An 18,568-nucleotide genomic window follows, 5' to 3' on the forward strand; every position below is an offset into this window, starting at 1 on the left:
GTAGTTGCGTGTTGCGTCAGGGAGCTCCGCCCTCTCGTTTCAGGACAAATAAAAGGAAGACAGTCGCAATTACAGGAACTCAAGACTCAAGAGGAACCTGCATGTGTTCGAGACAGAAGTTGAGTATTTCTGTAGCCCCATTGAACTGGAGGGAAGCATACGTGGTTTTTGGGTCAGGATAAGTGTCGTTTTCATGTGAAAGAGTGTGGTGACGTCACTAGGCTAGTTAATACGAGCCCACTTAAATGTCAGTCTACGTTAATCACCCAACTGGATGTGAGAAGAGTTGTAGGCTGGAACAGGATGGCATTTGATCATGCTCTGTTATTGTTAGGCTATAATATCAAATCCATGTGCATTCATTGAGTGCTGTGTTGCCTTGTTGACAGCCAATTGATGTATGGCTATGTGCCTAGGGAGTATGTACAGTTTCTTCGTCAAATGTATATTCTCTTTTTTAGACTCCTTGTATCACAAACACTATTTGTAAATCTGGTATGTCATAAATGTATAGATAGCAGTACTGTCTATATACGGCATGTATGAATAATATGTTATGATGAATTGAAAATGGGGGACCAGTCACCCTGATGTAAACAGGAAGACGAAAGTCTTTCTCTGGTCTGCATCCCCTTAACATTTGTGTGTATTGAGCTGTACTCTATTGTACCCATTCTGCAATCTGTTAATACAATTTTCAATCAATCAATCAATCAATCAATCAATCAATATGTAGAGTGGGTTTATTTCCAACTAGCACTGACTCAGGTAAGCTGTGTGGGCTAGTTCTTCTAGACCTACAGAAGGCTTTCGACACAGTGAACCATGACATACTGCTCTCCAAGCTTAAGGCCTTGGGTATGGCTGAGACAGTGGTCAGATGGTTCTCTTCCTACCTTGCTGATAGGGTACAGCGGGTTGAGGTCAGTGGCACTATGTCAGAGGCCAAGCCCATTGTATGTGGGGTCCCACGAGGAAGCGTGCTAGGACCTCTCCTTTTTTTACTGTACATAAATGACATGTCAGCAGCATGCTCATGTAACTTGTTTTTATTTGCAGACGACTCAGCCCTGCTAGTCTCACACAAGGATCAGAACACACTAGAACAGATGCTAGGTGAAGAACTTGCAGGGGTCAGCAGGTGGCTTTCGGACAACAGGCTTTCTCTTCACCTAGGTAAAACAGAGGCAGTACTATTAGCCTCCAAGCCCAAGCTCAGGAAAGCACGGGAGTTTAATATCCAGCTAGGAGCTGTAACCCTAAAACAGCAAAAAAAAGCGAAGTATTTGGCTGTATGATAGACGGGAGCCTAGATGGGGAGGCTATGGCCTCCCAAGTACTGGGCAAAGTCAACGCCCGCACCAGGTACCTAGCTAGGAAAGCCAACCTCCTTGGCAGAGATAGCCTCAGGCTATTAGCAAATAGCCTAGTACTCTGCCACTTTGACTATGGTAGCGTATCGTGGTTCGAGGGCCTGACAGTGAACATAAAAAAGAAGCTTCAGGTTTCCCAAAATAAGCTAGTAAGGGTGGTACACATAGGGAGGAGTCACTTCCAGGAGCTAAACTGGCTTCCTGTGGAGGCCAGAGTTACCCAGCTCAGACTGAACATAGTGCACAATATTATAAACCAAAGGTCCCCTAGATACCTCCAGAACTACTTCACCCCGGTCAACGAATCCCACAACCACAGAACTAGAGCAAGCATAGCAAACCTGAAGCCTGCTTCTTTCCGATCCAAACTGGGCCAATGCTCCCTTACTTTCTCTGGAGCCCAGGATTGGAACAAGCTGCCTATCCCCATCAAGCAGAGCTTGAGCCTCCACAGCTTCAAGAGAAGCGTCAGGAAGTGGCTCATGGACAGAATAGAAGAATAGCCCCCTATAGTTTGAATGGGTTTCCAATCAGTTTTTAGTTATTGTGGGGTATACAATTTTAGCGATAGGTTAGTCTTATAATGTTTTAAATGTATGAGTGTTGTGTTATTCTCGTGTTTTTGTTGTGGCCTAACAGCCCTGGGACCATGACGGAAATAAGGGTTTTACTCTTTCTCATGTTATCCTTTGGATCCTTGTTGTGTGTTTTTAATCCATCAATAAAATAAAATCAAACCAGCATGCAAGATCCACTGACAGACACTCTTACAAAATGATTGCTTGCATGAAAGTAAAAACTCATTATGGATTACTGTTAATATTGTTAGCTAACTGAACAGCTTTGCTTAAAATAGTAACATTTTGATGATATACTGTCGGCAGCCGGCATCTACTGTACCAGCTTCATGCTGGACTCTCGGAGCCGCAGGGAATATGTGTTTTACTGTATACACAGTGGATCACTAAAAGGAGTGATTTTTTTCGAATGGCGATCAGGAATTGGAATAATACATTTGGATACCATCTGATCTCAGGTAAGGAATCTATGTTACAAGTCTAAGGATAATCAGACCCGTTTTCACGGATATATACGCTTTTATGTGATATCGCTGTTTGACTGTGCGCGCCGTCAGGAAATAGGAGAAGCAAACATATACTATCGATAATCTAGCGTTTATTTGAAAACGATTCATAAATAGGCCGAACAATGACAACGTTCTAGAATATTCCAGTAAAAGGCGATTATCATGGAAACCTCTTTTTTCTCCATGAAAACTAGGGGTTTTCTAAATGCTATGAAACGGAAATGAACCGATAAAAAAACAATCTGCTTCGACAATGTTGACTGGAAATAGGTCATTGATAATGCGACGGGCAGATTAGACACATAGCCATAATTTAAAACATAGATTAGGCGATATTAACGTTAACATTGAAGTGGCCTTGGGCATTCAAGGGGGTAAAAAGGAAAACACGGCTGGCTCTCAAGTGTTAAAAGCCACTCTGCTCTGGCGGTCTGTAGATGGTGCCGACTAGTACAGTCTTAGCCCTTTCGAACATAATTTCAACCCATACCGTTTCAATTGTATCATGATTCAGGTCAGTATGGTTAGTGAATTTGGTATCTTTGTGTATATAGTACATGCAGACACCACCTCCATACTTCTTCCTATCATTTCTGACGAGAATCAATTTCTATCTCAGGGTCTTTTACTGACTCGTCAAGTTTTGTTTCAGAAAAACATAGGATGTTTGCCTTACCGTTAATAAACATTTGTCTGATTTCAGCCAGTTTGGGTCTTAGGCTGTTAATGTTCAGATGAAATACCGGTATGTGCAGTCCATTAGAATTTATTATTTCGTTGATGTCTCCGGTTGAAAAGTATTCGTCTGTGTTGAAGTCTGGGGGGGTCCTTGTTGATTCCCGATGTGTTTAGCGGCCCGGGTGGCAGCTAAGGGTAAGTAAGATTGCAGTAGGTAGGTAGTAAATAATAGGCAAGGTAAATTCCTTAGTAGGATACTAGTAAAAGACTGTGCATACTAGTAAAAGACTGTACAAGGTTATTTTTTTTTTTCACTTCAGGTATTGGTTAAAGAAGTGTCTTTAGTCGACTATGGATGATAATATTCCTTTATCTCTTTTTTTCACCATCTACAGAGATGTGGCCTAAACTCATTCAACAATTGGGGCACCCCACACAGTCCGTGGCTGGGTGGTTGATCAGTAAGGTACTAGCATCAGGCAACCGCCTCCTGGAGGAGAATGCAGTGCGACTCTCCGGGATCCAGCCTGGGGACACGGTGCTAGAGCTGGGTCATGGGCCTGGCTTGGGCCTGGAGTCCGCCGTCAGGCTGCTCACAGAGCCCCAAGGTCACCTCATAGGGGTGGACTACTCACAGTACATGCACCAGGTAAGGAGAGAGAGAGAGAGAGAGAGAGAGAGAGAGAAATTAATAGAACTGAACACTATAAATCTCTACTGGAAATGTACTTTGTGCATGTCAGCTTATTAGGTTACATTCACGCCACACAATTAAAGGCCAATCCATTTTTACCATATCAATGTGGGGTATTCCGATACATATTCAGAACTTTCTTAACCCATTGTGAATCAGAAATGGGTCTGTTTTACTCCAGTGTTACAAACGTTAGGCTAACAATGTAAACAAACCCTTTACAGTGACAAACTGAATCAAATACAAAAACTCATATTTACCTGTTAGTGTTAATCCTTGTATCAAGAGTTCAGTTAATAAACAAGAGACTTGAAACATCTCTCCATTCTCGTTTTCGTCGGTGGGGCTACTCATTTGGATAGCTGATTTGGCCTTTAAGAATAGAAAATGTCTAAAGGTTAAGAACTCACCATTATGTATGTATTGTCCAGCAGGGGGCACTCTATCCTCTGGACTAAGTCAGTAACGATGCCCCTGTTACGGTGATAGGGACACCGTACAGCTGCGAGTGCAGTCCCTCGGATGAGACGCTAAACCGAGGTCCTGACTGAAAGAGTAGGAGGTTCCCTGACGTTCCTGGCCAAATTCCCAATCAGGTCTCTGACATCAAGGCCACCTAATCATCCCTTCCCCTTAATTGGCTGATATCAATCCCTGTCTCCTGAGCCGTTCAGCCATTGTGTAGTGTGATGTGTGCTGGGTGCCAGTTTATGGTAGCCATTGAGCCTGCATAGCCCAATAAAAGAAATTATGAAATGTACTGGTATGTGCACTGTGTTCATTTGGATTTGTGCACTACTCAAAGTATTGCCATCGCTGTCTGCTACTAGACGGAGACGGAGGAGAATCGCTTTTGAAATCATAACCTCATAACGCCCAAACACCCAAACAACTGCCTCTTTGCACTGCTGCAGTCAGGCAAGCGCTACCGGAGTCTCATGGCCAGTACAGAGAGACTCGAAAGGAGCTTTTATCAGGATGCTCATTGACTCTATGCAACACTAACTCACCCATTCTACTTTCATTGCACACACATCCACATGCACACACTCATTAAACATTCACCTTTAACATTCACTTTAGATACTTTAAACACTATTTAACACTACACAATATTGTATCTATTTGATCTATTTATTACAAAAAGATTTTCACTACATCTCTACCTCATTTTTGCATTTTGTGCTTAGGTTTGTTTATTGTATATTTTGTATAGTGTTTGGTCTTTATTTTTTACTGTATGAAGCACAATCTCAGGAGGCTCATACAGAACCAAGCATTTCACTGTAATACAGTAAATGTTGCTGAGTACATTTTACTCAAACTGATTAAAATGTTACTCACTTGGGCTCAAATGGACTCAGTTTGAGTAAAATTTACTCTGCGAAATTTACTGTATACCTTTTTATATTTGACGAATAAAACAACTTGAAACGCAAGTTGATAGATCACCATTCAATGTTATTGAAGATTCCTGTGACCCATAAGTACTTATGATTATTGTCCCTCTCTCTCTCTCTCTCGCAGGTGGCAGGTGAACGTATGAAGAAGCTGGTGGCCGGTGGGAAGGTCACGCTGCACCACTGTGATGTAGCAGCCATGCCTCTGGCGGACAGCACCGTGGACAGAGTCTTCCACTGTAACTGCTACTACTTCTGGCCGGACCTCAGGAAGGGCAGCTCAGAGATACACAGAGTCATGAAGCCAGGTAGGATACTGTCGACTAGGGCCGGCAGGTACAGCAGGCCTACACCAGTGTTGATCCACACGAAAGTGCATGTTTCATGGGGCACTTGGGGTGACGGTGGCTCAGGAGATCGAGCAGTCGCCTAGTAATCTGAAGGTTCCCGGTTCGATTCCGGCTCCAATCTGTGTTGAAGTGTCCTTGAGTGAGACACCGAGCCCCTGACTGCTCCCGAATATTAGAAATGTTCTTCTACATAAGTAGTTTTTTTCGTTTTTGTTTATTTATTAAGTTAATATCAAACTGTGTTTAGAAAATTAAGTTTGTTAAATGTTTTTTTTTTTTTTGTAATATGTCGCTGCTGTGGAAATAAACATTTTGATTGAGGAAACAAATACATTAGTTATTGTTTGGTAAAGTTGGTATTTTTTGTTACAATTACTCTATGAATTGATCGTTAACGTTATCAATGATTGAGTAAGGAACATGCTTACAATTTGCAACCTTAACTAGCTAACGTTATGTTAGCTAGAAGCCTATAAACGTTATGTTAGCTAGAAGCCCATAAACGTTTGTTCCCAAAAACGTTTGTTGGCAAGTTGACATACACACAACCAATACACGCATAGTGATAACTTTGCTAGCCAATTCGCCTAGCCCTAAGCTATACTAGAGCATTTAGTTTATGTGTTTGTATGGGGGCTGTTAGACATTGCCATCTTTCATCTTGTTGTTATTATTAGGGCTGTTAATATTAACACATTCGGGGCCATTGGTATTATATGGGTCCCACTCTATACGGCCAGCATATCAAAACAAACTTTCATTGTGCTGTTTGTAGAGCTAAATCTATACTTTATATTATTGCTATCTGTCCATTCTCATTGTCAATTGACACTATAAACTGTCCCTTCAATATGCCTTAAATAATTTTTTTTTTCATCAATACGTTCCCATTTTATAGCGTCGTGAATATGAACGTTATAGCAGAATGTTCTGGGGTATTTCCTGGAACGCGAGATATAGGGTGCTAAGCTAATAACGTTAAATCTAATGGCGTTTCGGCTATAGACAAGCTAGAGCTAAAACTCAAAATGCATATTGTCGGTATCATGGTCCACCATGAATGCATGAAAGGGGGGGGGGGGCGGGGGGGGGGGGCGGGGGACGTCGTTTCTGATTATTGCTTACCAATAACGGCATCAGCCTCAGTAGCCTTATTCGCTGACCGGGTGGATGGCTATGAGAGCAAGGCCCGATCGGGCTGTAATTGACGTCAAATCGCTCTTACCTGTGGCCGGTTGGATCTCAAAGGATTTCCCAGTTATCGATCGCCATCTGGTAGATCCATATGTCCATTGGCTGACGATATACTGCATACTGAATTCAGCGTCCCAAAAACTATTCCAGGCCATCGGCTACATGCATAGCTTTAGGCTAACAGAAAAGTTCATTCATACTAAAAAATGTAAAAACACCGGTCTGTAACAGGGAACGCTACATTATCGAGACAGCGCCCCTACGAGGATCTGGCCGGTAATGCACTTTTCCGAATTCCAAGAGTAGGGTAAATCTGCAGTGCTGCTCTGTGACATTGAGTAGGATATTACAATGGAATAAAAGCCAAAACAACCTTACCACGTATATATACGTGGTTGGCCGTCAAGCGTTGGATCCGAAACACATATATATATGTGGTTGGCCCCGAATGTGTTAACACAATAAATCATATGACCCTTTTTGACCCCAACCGACTTCCATAGCTTCGACATCCAGCTGCGGTGGCTGGTGTGTTGACGTTCCTGATCACTGACATGTAGAGCTGCCGCGATTACCACATTACTGCGGTATCGCTGTTACATCACGGCCACCGCAGAGTAGGCTGAATACCGCATCACCGCTGTTTTTTATAATAATAATAATAATAAAGTACCCTCCTCTCGTTGGGCTTGCGGCTCTGCAGATATACCCTACTCCTCTATCGAGGTTCCAAGCGACCCTATTGGGTACCAGAAAAGTCACGTGAAACATTGCAGACCACTGATTGGTCAGAAGAGAGACGCGTCCTGCAGTTTTTTACGTCCTGAATGTCAGCCATTGATCAAAGCTCATCACAATACGGCTAATAACGTTAGCTTTAGCTCCCCGCCGGAGTGGACTACCATCGCTCCTCAGGAGTACTAAACGAGACATAATGATTTTACTGTCTGCAACGAATGTTATAATAAAAGCCCTTCGTTCTATACACTTGTCTGATTGAAAACTTTATTAACAGACCGCAGAATGGGACAACTCAGCACGCTCTGAGCAAAGAAAGGAACTGAGATATGAATTGAGTATTGCTTGCCTTGCGCTATGGTCCGGTAAATACGCTGATGTTATTGAACGTATAACTATATAATGTTAATGCCACAAAACTAATGCCTTTATTATAAAGTAGTAACTTTATAGTAATAATAATAAGAAAGGGTCGGGGGGGTAACCACCCCTGCCCGCGACACCGAGTGAACGGCGCACGACCAGAGGGGAAACTTCGAATCCGTGTTTCAACTAATGCGTGCTTGCCGAATCCCAAACAATATTCATGCTGAAAAGTCATCCTCTAAAGATAGACATTTAGACTAGAGGCAGGCTATATGCTATAAAGAGTAGACTACTACTTCCTAAAAAAAAAATGCATTCAAATTTTTTTTTTTTCGCGGCGGTAGGAAATATTTTGCAAATTTGTGCGGTAAGGAAAACATCAATACCGCGGCAGCTCTACTGACATGTAGGAGAATGAGTGACCAGACATCCCCTGAATGTTTTATTTCATTATACAAAGTTTCCACACAGACCTTTGGATTCAACTAAATTGTATAAAATTTTATATAAAGAAATTATACAGTGATGAACTTTCTTCACTTTCTTCTTTCCCAGCGAAACAAGGTCGAGCTATGTTTATGATTGCTAATAATGCTCACGTTAGGTAGCATAGAGATTGTCTGAAGGAGTCATCTGTCAACAAAGATCACATCGGAGAATGAATCTTTTCACAAAAATAGATCACCATTCAATGTTATTGAAGATTCCTGTGACCCATAAGTACTTATGATTATTAAACAATAGCGCACAGACACACGCTCATAGCGAGGGGGGCGTACTAGCGTAGGTCAGTGGCCAATCAGAGCGCAAAACGGGAACCCGGAAACACGAATGCGTTGGTAAAAGCATAGACGCCGCCCCCCTCGCTATGAGCGTGTGTCTGTGCGCTATTGTTTATTATTATCCGGCCACAGTGTGGGTTCCCTGGTCGGTGATAATGAGCTCAAATAGGTTATTATTAGGGATGCCCCGATCGATCGGCCACCGATCGTTATCGGCCGATAATCAGTATAAATATGCGATCGGTGATTCGCCGATCGTCAAACCCGATCTCACTCGCTGTCGCTGAGTTCTGTCTCAGACACTGGGGGCTGCGGCGTCTGCTCATCCCTCCAGCCCCTCCCGCACGCATGTAAACACGGGTCTACTCTAGTGAGACGGGACACGGGAGGACGGCGTCTCCCTGAGCTAACGTTAGCTTAGCTACCATTACAAAATGACCCAGTCAACTATTCACTTTTAGTTTAATACATGATGAGGCATTGTCTAACCGAACGGTATCTAGCCGGCCAGCTACCGATAGCTCCTGACATCAACAAACGCTCCAGCAAGTATAGTAGAGATGTGTATGATACCTGTTAGCGCAAGTTAGTTCACTGTTCAAAACGAAATGTCCCATTGAACTAAATAATTCACTGAGGCGTTGTATTAACGTTATATATCCGGCTAGCAGTAGCTACAGATAGCTCCTGATATCAATGTCTTATAACACTGATTCGATGCGTATTCGAGCTGAGGGCTTGCTGAGCACAGTTAAGTAACGTTATACCAATAGGTCCAGGTGCAGCGCCGGAGAATCCTGGCCGTAGCTCAAGGCTACTCGAGTATAGGTCCAGCTGCAGCTCCGGAGAAGCTGGCCGTAGCTGGAGGCTACTAGAGTACACACAGACAGTGGAGCTTGTTGCGTGGTGGCGATGTCTCGCAGATAATACAAGTACAAGTCTAATTATATAATATATATATTTTATAAAAAATAAAATAAAATTTAATTTCTTTTAATCAAAAACGACCGGTATCGGTATCGGCCGATATGGCTCACGACGATCGGTATCGGTGGCAAAAAACGTGATCGGGGCATCCCTAGTTATTATAATAAACATTGAATGGAGCAATATAGCCTTGTTGTTAGTTAGACTTACCGGACAATTCAGTACAGCAGGCTATACGGTCTTCTTCAGTTGAGTTACACTTTGAAACATTTATAGCGAGTCTTGCTCTAGAGATGCATCATCACAACAACACAGGCGGCTCTACAACAACAATGGCTCATTTATCTATAAAGAAGACAATCCCATCGCTGACAACAAGTACTATAGTCACACACAGGCCTGCCGTGTTTTATGAATGAAGTAGATTTTCATTTAATCGCCTTTGGGGACATGAGGTTATTATAGGATGATGCGCGTCTGGTCTATTCTCCTGGGCCCTATTCCCTGTACCTGGTTCAACTAAGTCGATCAAGAGTCTCATTATCCAGATTCAATTAACCCGATGTTTGAATCCGGGATTTTCCTGTTCCTCGAAGGTGGATTCAGTCTCGTTCATTTGAACCAGACTTGAGACCCAGGATAATTGCGCGCGCCCGCCTCAGCTGAAAAGACAGCAAGTATCGATAGCAGAAATCCTGATTTTCTAACGGCATTGATTGATTAATTGATTTAAAACTTTATTAACAGATTGCAGTACGGCTCAATAGCCTCGCCGACAAGTTAAATGCATAATCTATAGGCTAATTTTAAGTCCCTCATTACCCCAATCAATCAGATTATATTTCTTTAAACTTGCCTGCTGGCAGTAGGTTTATGGAATGGATAATCAAATGAGATCTTGCTAGCGAAAATAATTAGTTCAACAGTTTCAGAATAAGGATACGGCTCTCTTATCCATTGATGGATGTATGGTTGATGTTTCATTTGTCTGGCACCGTGGTGTGATGGTAGGTCATTTTGCCTTTCACGCGGACGACCCGCGTTCGAATCCCCCTTCTTCTAGTTTTCTTTTTCTTTTTGCAATGTAAATATTTCAATTTGGTGCACGTTGAGAGCTATATAAAGAATGACATCCTCAATGCATGTAGATTTATAATATTTTAACTTAAAACTAGGCTACTTTTGCGTATATTCATTAATATTATATTCCAAAAAACTATATTGGAAACGCGGGGTTTCGAACTCGGGTCGTCCGGTTGACAGGAGTGAGCACTAGCCGTTGCACCACTGTGCCAGATGGGATATATTCATTGTGTATCCATCAATGGACAAGAGACCCGTGTTTAGAATATTTTTCTTTTGAATGAAGTTTTATCTCTTTATTCTCAAATGCATTAATGTGACGTCAACGGCTCATTCAATTGCTCAAATCCGTCAAACAGCGCATCTCATCAGACATTTTAATCCCAGTTACAATATCACAATAACGTGTGAGTGATGATACAATTCAACAATCCTCAGATTCCTCGTAATTCATAATCCACAAAAACCACAATCCACGCATAGACACTTCAATTTTATGCTTGAATGAAACACAATCCGGGCGCTCCGTTAAGCAAATCTACAGCGGAGAATATATGAAACTAATCAGAGCTGCAAGACTTGCATTGCATAGCTCAATTAGAAACAGTGTTGAGAAAATGCACAAGGAACTGTCATGGATGAGAGTCAATGAGAGACTAGTGTGTAGTCTTATTTTGTTTATGAGAAATATTTATACTTTGCATAAACCTGTGTGCCTCTTTTTGCAGCTGGTGCTTATTAGTGATGGTCATGGCTATGGCACTAGACAAGCCTTGAAGGGTAGGTTCGCCCTGCCGAGACCCAGAACTGAAGCCTTAAAGAAAACTGTAATGTACAGGGCAATGTCCTACTGGAATAGACTTCCACAATATTTGGTTTCAATTACCAGTAAGGTGGGATTCAAGAGGAGACTACGAGTGGCTGTAATGCAGAAAGAGGTTGATTTTGGTTAGGTCTAATCTGTGTCTAATGAATGGGTTCTTGTGTTGGGTTATGTGTTGTTTTGGAATGTGTTTGTCTAGTGGTTATGAGTATTAGAGTATGAGTGTATGGAATGTTGTGCTGTTTTTGAGCACATTTTAGTTTGCTCTGAGATGTCTTTGTTGTTTTATTGATATTTGTTGTTTTATTGATATTTGTTATTGTTGTCTTTGTTGTCTTTGTTGTTTTATTGATATTTGTTGTTTTATTGATATTTGTTTTTGTTCTATATTAGAAAATTTGGCATACATATTTGGTTGTATGTCTGATTTTAATTGGTTTAATGTTCTATAATTGTTTGTATATTTTATTGGTGTTTTATTGATATTTGTTTTGTTTTTATGTTGTTTATTGATTATTCTTGTTTAATTTTATATGTTTGGATCCAGACCCCAGGAAGAATAGTCGCTGCTGAGGCAGTGACTAATGGGGATCTGAAATAAAGAAATAAAGAAATAAAGAGCCAAACGGCCGATCCCCGCGGGATTCACATTTGCAATGCGCCGTTATTAAAATAACCACATGCAGCGTGTATCGCGACTCAGAGCGCCGTATATGACGTGCATTATTTTATTTAGGACAAAGTAAATCTATAGGCTGAATATGATTTTATTATCAGCATTTAGTTCTATTATTATACATTTCAAAAGCCCCCTCTAGGAAAACGAAGCACAAAAACATAATTCAGAATGGTATAATGGGATCTAGACTGTGAGAAATATTTCAGGAAGCGAGCTGGCATTTCTTTGCGGGGGCGTGGCCATGGTTCATCCAGCTAACTGAACTTAACCCTGCTCCCGACCAGGTTCAAACTTTCTGATCTGTTACCATGGTGATTTAGAAAATCCGACTTCGGGGAACAGAAAGGTCTGGCTTAAGTCAAGCTATGCTGGAAATTATCCGGCTAACTCAGTTAGCCAGGTACGGGGAACGGGGCCCTGGTCACAATTCACTGAATTGAAAATGGGGGACCCTGATGTAAACCAGACAAACGTCTTTCTCTGGTCTGCATCCCCTTAACAATTGTGTGTATTGAGCCGTACTGTATTGTACCCATTCTGCAATCTGTTAAATAAAGTTTTCATTCATTCATTCTTCTCCCGATGTGTTCGTTCAACTCGCGTCTCTGCGACCAGCCGCTCTATCGGAGATAGGATCACATTGTGTCATGTTTTGCTAGAGGGGCGTATATGTTTATTATTCCGAATAGATCTACACAGGCTTATAGCCTATAATACGTGACATTTGAAGCAGGCACCACTGCTGTTGTAATTGTCTGGTAATAGCTGTTTCGAGTGTTTATTATTGGGTTGTTGTCGCAGACTCACTGCATGTTCAATTTTGCGGCTCGTATGGTACTTCCTTCCTATACCCAGTTAAATCTGTCTTCAGGGGATTTGCGAGGGGGGCGTACTAGCGTAGGTCAGTGGCCAATCAGAGAGCAAAACGGGAACCCGGAAACACGAGCGCGTTGGTAAAAGCATAGACGCGTCAGGCGTGCCTAGTGGTACTAAATCCAGATTGAACTCTGCCATTGGAAAGGGGAGATTTGGCCCGATCCATAGATGTGTGACCTGGCCATAAGAAGGTCATTTATAGGCCTGATATTCTATATTCATATTTCAAATGGCATGTGTACGGATGGCAAAATTCAGTACTGTATCTACAAAAAACCCTGTAAGTCATCTGCCCTTTATTCATTTGCTTAGATTATTTGAGCTCAGTGTAAATTTCACGTCTGGTCAATGTTAGCATGGTGTTATTCACTGTCAGAGATGAAAAACTAAATTACTCAAGCCTAGTAACACAATATTTCTGACACTGGGAATACATTCCCTGAGATCCATAGATGTCCCTAGATACCAAGAACTTGCAAATGGACCTTGTAGAAGTGGAGCAATCTTCTATTTACTTAGGTATGTATCTTTAGGAAACTTCTGAAAATATGGCTAGGGCTTAAACTGTTTAAACAGTCATTCAGAACTGCACTATTGCACTATTTTACCCTGTCTATTTTACTGTTTTATTGCACTGCATTGTTGCACTATTTTGCTGCTCTTTTATTACTGTCTATTAAAAAAAATTCTATGTGTGACGATCAAGCAATAAACAAAGAGGCCTATTGGGATGTTCGGTCTTAATATGAAGAACTCTGATTTAGTGTTCTATGTCTTACCCGGACTTTGTCTATTGTCTATCTTGCTAATTTTCTTGTCTTTTTTTTGCTGCTGTGAAGCAATCTGAGCTGAAATTCTTGTATGAAAGGTGCTATACAAATAGTTCATTATTATATATATTATATTATATATATATATATATATATATATATATATATGTGTAAATATGTTCTTTTTTTCTTTCATTGCACCTCTCATCCCTCGTCTCTCCCTCCTCCTCCCACCAGGAGGACTGATGGTCACTACGTTGAGGCTGAACAGGGTGGCCAGGCTTATGACCTCTAAGGGGGCAATGCCAGGGGAGGACTGGCACCCAGAGGCCTACATGGCTGCTCTGAGAGACTCCGGCTTCACAGACGTCCGAATGGAGAACACACGGGATAGAAACGTCACCTTTCAGGCGATCTACGCCACTGCCTTAAAATGAGATGGGTGGGCTACTACTGTAAATGCCAATAAACACATCACATTTTGAGTGCCACGCCGGGTTTTCCTTTTTACCCCCTTGATGCCACGGTCCACTTCAATGTTAACGTTAATATCGCCTAATCTATGTTTTAAATTATGGCTATGTGTCTAATCTGCCCGTCGCTTATCAAAGACTACTTTTCCAGTCAGTGCTGTCAAGGCAGATTGGTTTTTTATCGCTTCATTTCCGTTTCAGAGCATTTAGAAAAGCACCCGTTTTGAGATAAAAAACAGTTCATTCCAGACCATTCTATGATAATCGTCTTTTACTGGAATATTCCAGAACGCTGATATTCGTCGGCCTATTTATGAATCGTTTTCAAATAAACGCTAGATGATCAATATTATACGTACACGCAAGCACATTCGGGCCGCCCACGGATAATCGCCGTGTTCATTTCCTCTTGGGACTTTTACAGTGAAACCGAAAGAGCCCATTTCACAAAACAGCCTATATCTTCATCAAAATTAGTCTGATTATCCTAACACTGATAACATAGATTCCTTACCTGACATCAGATGGTATCCAACTGGTATATTCCAATTCCTGATCACCATTCGAAAAAATCGATAAGTGTATGGATCCAACGTGATACAGTAGTACACATGATTCCGCGGGGCTGAGAGGTTCCAGAATGAACTGTGGTAACCCCGGCTGGATCAGTGGACTGGAAAATGTGGAGTACCGGATTTTTTCCCCCATCCATTTTCATTGAGTCCATTCCAAAATCCCTTATGTCATCTGGGAGACGATAGGGGGCGCTTTTTTCCACATATGATCGCCGGCGGCACTCGGGTAGGCTCGCGTGATGCAATATGATTTCAGATCGCTAAAAAAAATAATAATAATAATTCCGAGAAATCTCGTGAGTGGCTTTCAACATAACTATCGGAAACCCGAGATATCTCGTGTGTGGCAGTCAAAGTGTTAAAGGAAGACGCCAACTTTTTGGGAAATGTGCTTATTTGCCATCTACCCTGGAGTTAGACAAGCAGATGCATACCCTTTTCTTCTCTTTGCATGCATTAGGCTTAGGGAACAGCCGCACCGTTAGCCTTGCTACACTGGCACACCTACTTCCAGTGAATGACGCTAAGCTAGGATAACGGTGTGGCTGTTCCCTAAACCCAATGCATGCACAGAGAAGAAAATGGTATGCATCTGCTTGTCTAACTCCAGGGTAGATGGCAAATAAGCTAAATAAGCTATATTATACATAATCGATTGGCGTTTCGTCCCTATACACGCTACATAAAAAAATTCAAATGCATATTGTTATAATGTCAGCCTTATATATATATACCTAGGAAGTAAGACGCACCTGTTTTATTGTATAACCTTCCAAGCTCCCGTTTGCAGTAAACTACCAAACCAAAGGGATCACAAGCGGCTTTATTATTAATAGAGGTTACCACACATATGATCGGTATACATTATACTCCATCATGCGTGAAGGAAAGGGGGGGAGGGGGGATCATTTATGATTCCTTGATTGTCAGTAACGGCTTTCTTTAGTACGAGATCATACGTTGATCAGATGGATTGCAATGAAATAAATGGACAATCGAGCTGGAATTAACGTTAGATTCCTCTTACCTGTATATTATGTTCCATCATGCATGCATGAAAGGGGGGGGTGGGGTCGTTTCTGATTAATTGATTGTCAATAACGGCATTCGTTAGTACAACAGCATACGCTGATCAGGGCGATGGCTATGAAAACAAGGCACAACCAAGCTGAAATTGACGTTAAATTGCTCTTACCTGTGGCCGATGAAATTCCAAAAATAATATTCCAATTATTTGATTGCCATCTGCTAGATCGTTTGTCCATTTGGGCCACGACATAACCCCCCACAGCATAATGAATCGGGCGTCCCGAAAACTATTCAATGCGATCCGGTGAAGCTCTTGATCCACATTACTAGAAATGTCCGCCCGGAGGAATTTCAATGACACACAGAGATACACAGAGTCTCAAAGGGGGTGCAACATCGGCCACATACCACCAGGCGGCGGTATTGGACCTTTGCGATATCAGACTCATTCCCTATGGTACCACAGCCTTCCTGGATGATTTATGAATGGAAATAGCGAATAAAAGAAATAACGAGTATACTCGTTGGCGTCCAACGATTGGCGAGGAATACTCGTCGTTGGCGGGGAATGAGTTAAGAGTTCAGATTATCACATGACATCAGGACTAACGGCTCAGACTGAATTTTGTATAACGATGTATAACTTTGATACAAAAATATATTATTGCCTTTCATCAAAATTGTGCTTTCATTTGATTAAATTGCCTGGTATGATTAAAATGTTCTTTGAACGTGAGTAATGCTGGTGGGAAGGTGATACTGTAACCAGGTAGGGTACTATATACTATACTGTTACACTTTTATACTAGTGACATCATATTTATTTAATATGTTGGCCAATTCACCTATCTATAAACTAGAACATTCAGTTTGTGTTTGTATGGGGTTGTCGTGACATATCGACCCATCGATTACTTTAATTTTTTTTACTATTTGTTTTAATAGATCTGGGTCATAACAAAAAAACCTTTTGGGGGTATTGTGCTCCAAGTATCTCCCGCTGTCTGAAGCGGAGCGTTTGGCCCCAGACATGAATATACGTCAGACTTAACAACCGAATAGGGGCCGATAGGTCATTGTGTCTTCAATCTAGTTATTATTGTTGTGTACTCCCTTCAGGAGGTCTGATGATTGCCACATTGAAGCTGGAGAGATTGGCCTATATCATAATACCTGTCATAGCCTCACGTCAGGCTTCACACAGGTGCTACACATCAATTAATTAACAATTTCCTACACACTATATACAAATGTTTTCATTAACCTAAACCAAGCAAATAGCAACACCAATAAAAACCATAACGTTATCTGTACAATAACAGAAGGGAATGTTTGGTGTGCGTGTGTATGCACGCTGCTCGCAATTTGTGACGGAGGCGCTCTGTCACACATATGACATCACGTCTAGAATTGCACAGAAATCCTGTGTTCCATATGACATCACTTCTAGAATTCTGGTGACTTGGTGGGAATTATATTTTCCCCCTATAATAAAATTACTATTACAACAATAATGATAATGATCATAATAATAATGATGATTGTGACGGAGCGGCTCTGTCACTGACTGCGGGCAGCGCACACTCATACACACCACATTATTCTATGGAGCAGCCCCGACAGAGCAGGCAGCGCACACACGAACACACACACATACACACACCAAACATTAATTTATGCAGTCATACATACGTTTACACCAGCATTATATTCACTCACCATTATCCACAACATATTCGCCCCTGCACTTCCATATGCTGACGTTGTTTGGCAAAACAGAGGCGCAACTTTTTCCTATGTTAAATAGGATGGTTTGGCGCGCGTTCATGGTCACATGAATGGCATTATTACATGTATATATTATATATATATATATATGTGTAATATATATTTGTGTTTAGTAAATTGTTAATGTGTTATTTGTGTAAAAACTGTGAAGCCTAGTGGGAGGGGCTACCAGAGATAAAAGGGCTGCCTTGGCCCAAGGATGTGTCTTCACTTCACATCTGCTCTTTTCGGTGCATGCGGGGTACCTTCGAAATTGATAAGGCCTATTTTTCTTCGTGGATAGTAGTATACAACTAATAAACAAACCTTCTTATTGTCCTCTACTGTCATTCACTCTTCCTAATATACTAACATATATACTAACTCGACACTGCAGCACTCAAGTTTGAACACTTTGTATGAACATTGTTGCTGACTTGTCGTACAGAACTTGTAAGTCGCTTTGGATAAAAGCGTTCAGATAAATGACTAAATGTAAATGTGTACATTTCCGTCTTCATATAAAAAAAAAGGGGGGGGGGCACTTGGGGCAAAAGGGCTGGGGCTCAAGCCCCCCTTTGGTGCTACTGTATCTGTGCACGCCACCGCTGAGTAGTTTTGAGGAGTTTGAAAGAGAACCCTGCAACAATAATAATAATGTTTTGGTTTCTCAATCTTCTGAGGGTCCCTGTTGAAGGAAAGGTCACATGACCACTTGAGACAGTGGCCCCTCATCCTCAGCAACTCCCTGTTGAAGGAATGGTTTTGGCTGATCTAATTGCAATCTGATCACAGAAAACACATGTTAGTGCCAGGTGTAAATGGCCTCTGTGTTGGTTGTGTCAGTCTCTTTCGGTTGTCCGTCTGTTGGTTGTGGCTGTGTTGTACTAGCCACACTACATGC

General features: G+C 41.7%; 1 protein-coding gene across 1 annotated transcript; it reads left to right on the forward strand.

Annotated features, from left to right (window-relative positions):
• The first annotated feature begins 42 nt into the window (after positions 1–42).
• Positions 43–18,138, forward strand: LOC311243634 (putative methyltransferase YdaC). The gene is made up of 4 exons (XM_084332931.1): positions 43–117; positions 3,532–3,787; positions 5,360–5,540; positions 14,058–18,138. Exons 2-4 carry the CDS (start codon positions 3,536–3,538, stop codon positions 14,255–14,257), a joined length of 633 nt encoding a protein of 210 aa, XP_084189057.1. The 5' UTR covers positions 43–117; positions 3,532–3,535; the 3' UTR covers positions 14,258–18,138.
• Positions 18,139–18,568: the final 430 nt, after the last annotated feature.

The sequence above is a fragment of the Notolepis coatsorum genome, assembly GCF_963971535.1.
Source record: "Notolepis coatsorum genome assembly, chromosome: 17".
Classification (NCBI taxonomy): domain Eukaryota; kingdom Metazoa; phylum Chordata; class Actinopteri; order Aulopiformes; family Paralepididae; genus Notolepis; species Notolepis coatsorum.

Coding starts and splice junctions, on each gene's coding strand:
- LOC311243634 (XM_084332931.1), top strand. CDS start 3,536: ATGTGGCCTAAACTCATTCAACAATTGGGGCACCCCACACAGTCCGTG. Junction 3,788..5,359: donor ACTCACAGTACATGCACCAG/GTAAGGAGAGAG, acceptor TCTCTCTCGCAG/GTGGCAGGTGAACGTATGAA. Junction 5,541..14,057: donor ACACAGAGTCATGAAGCCAG/GTAGGATACTGT, acceptor TCCTCCCACCAG/GAGGACTGATGGTCACTACG.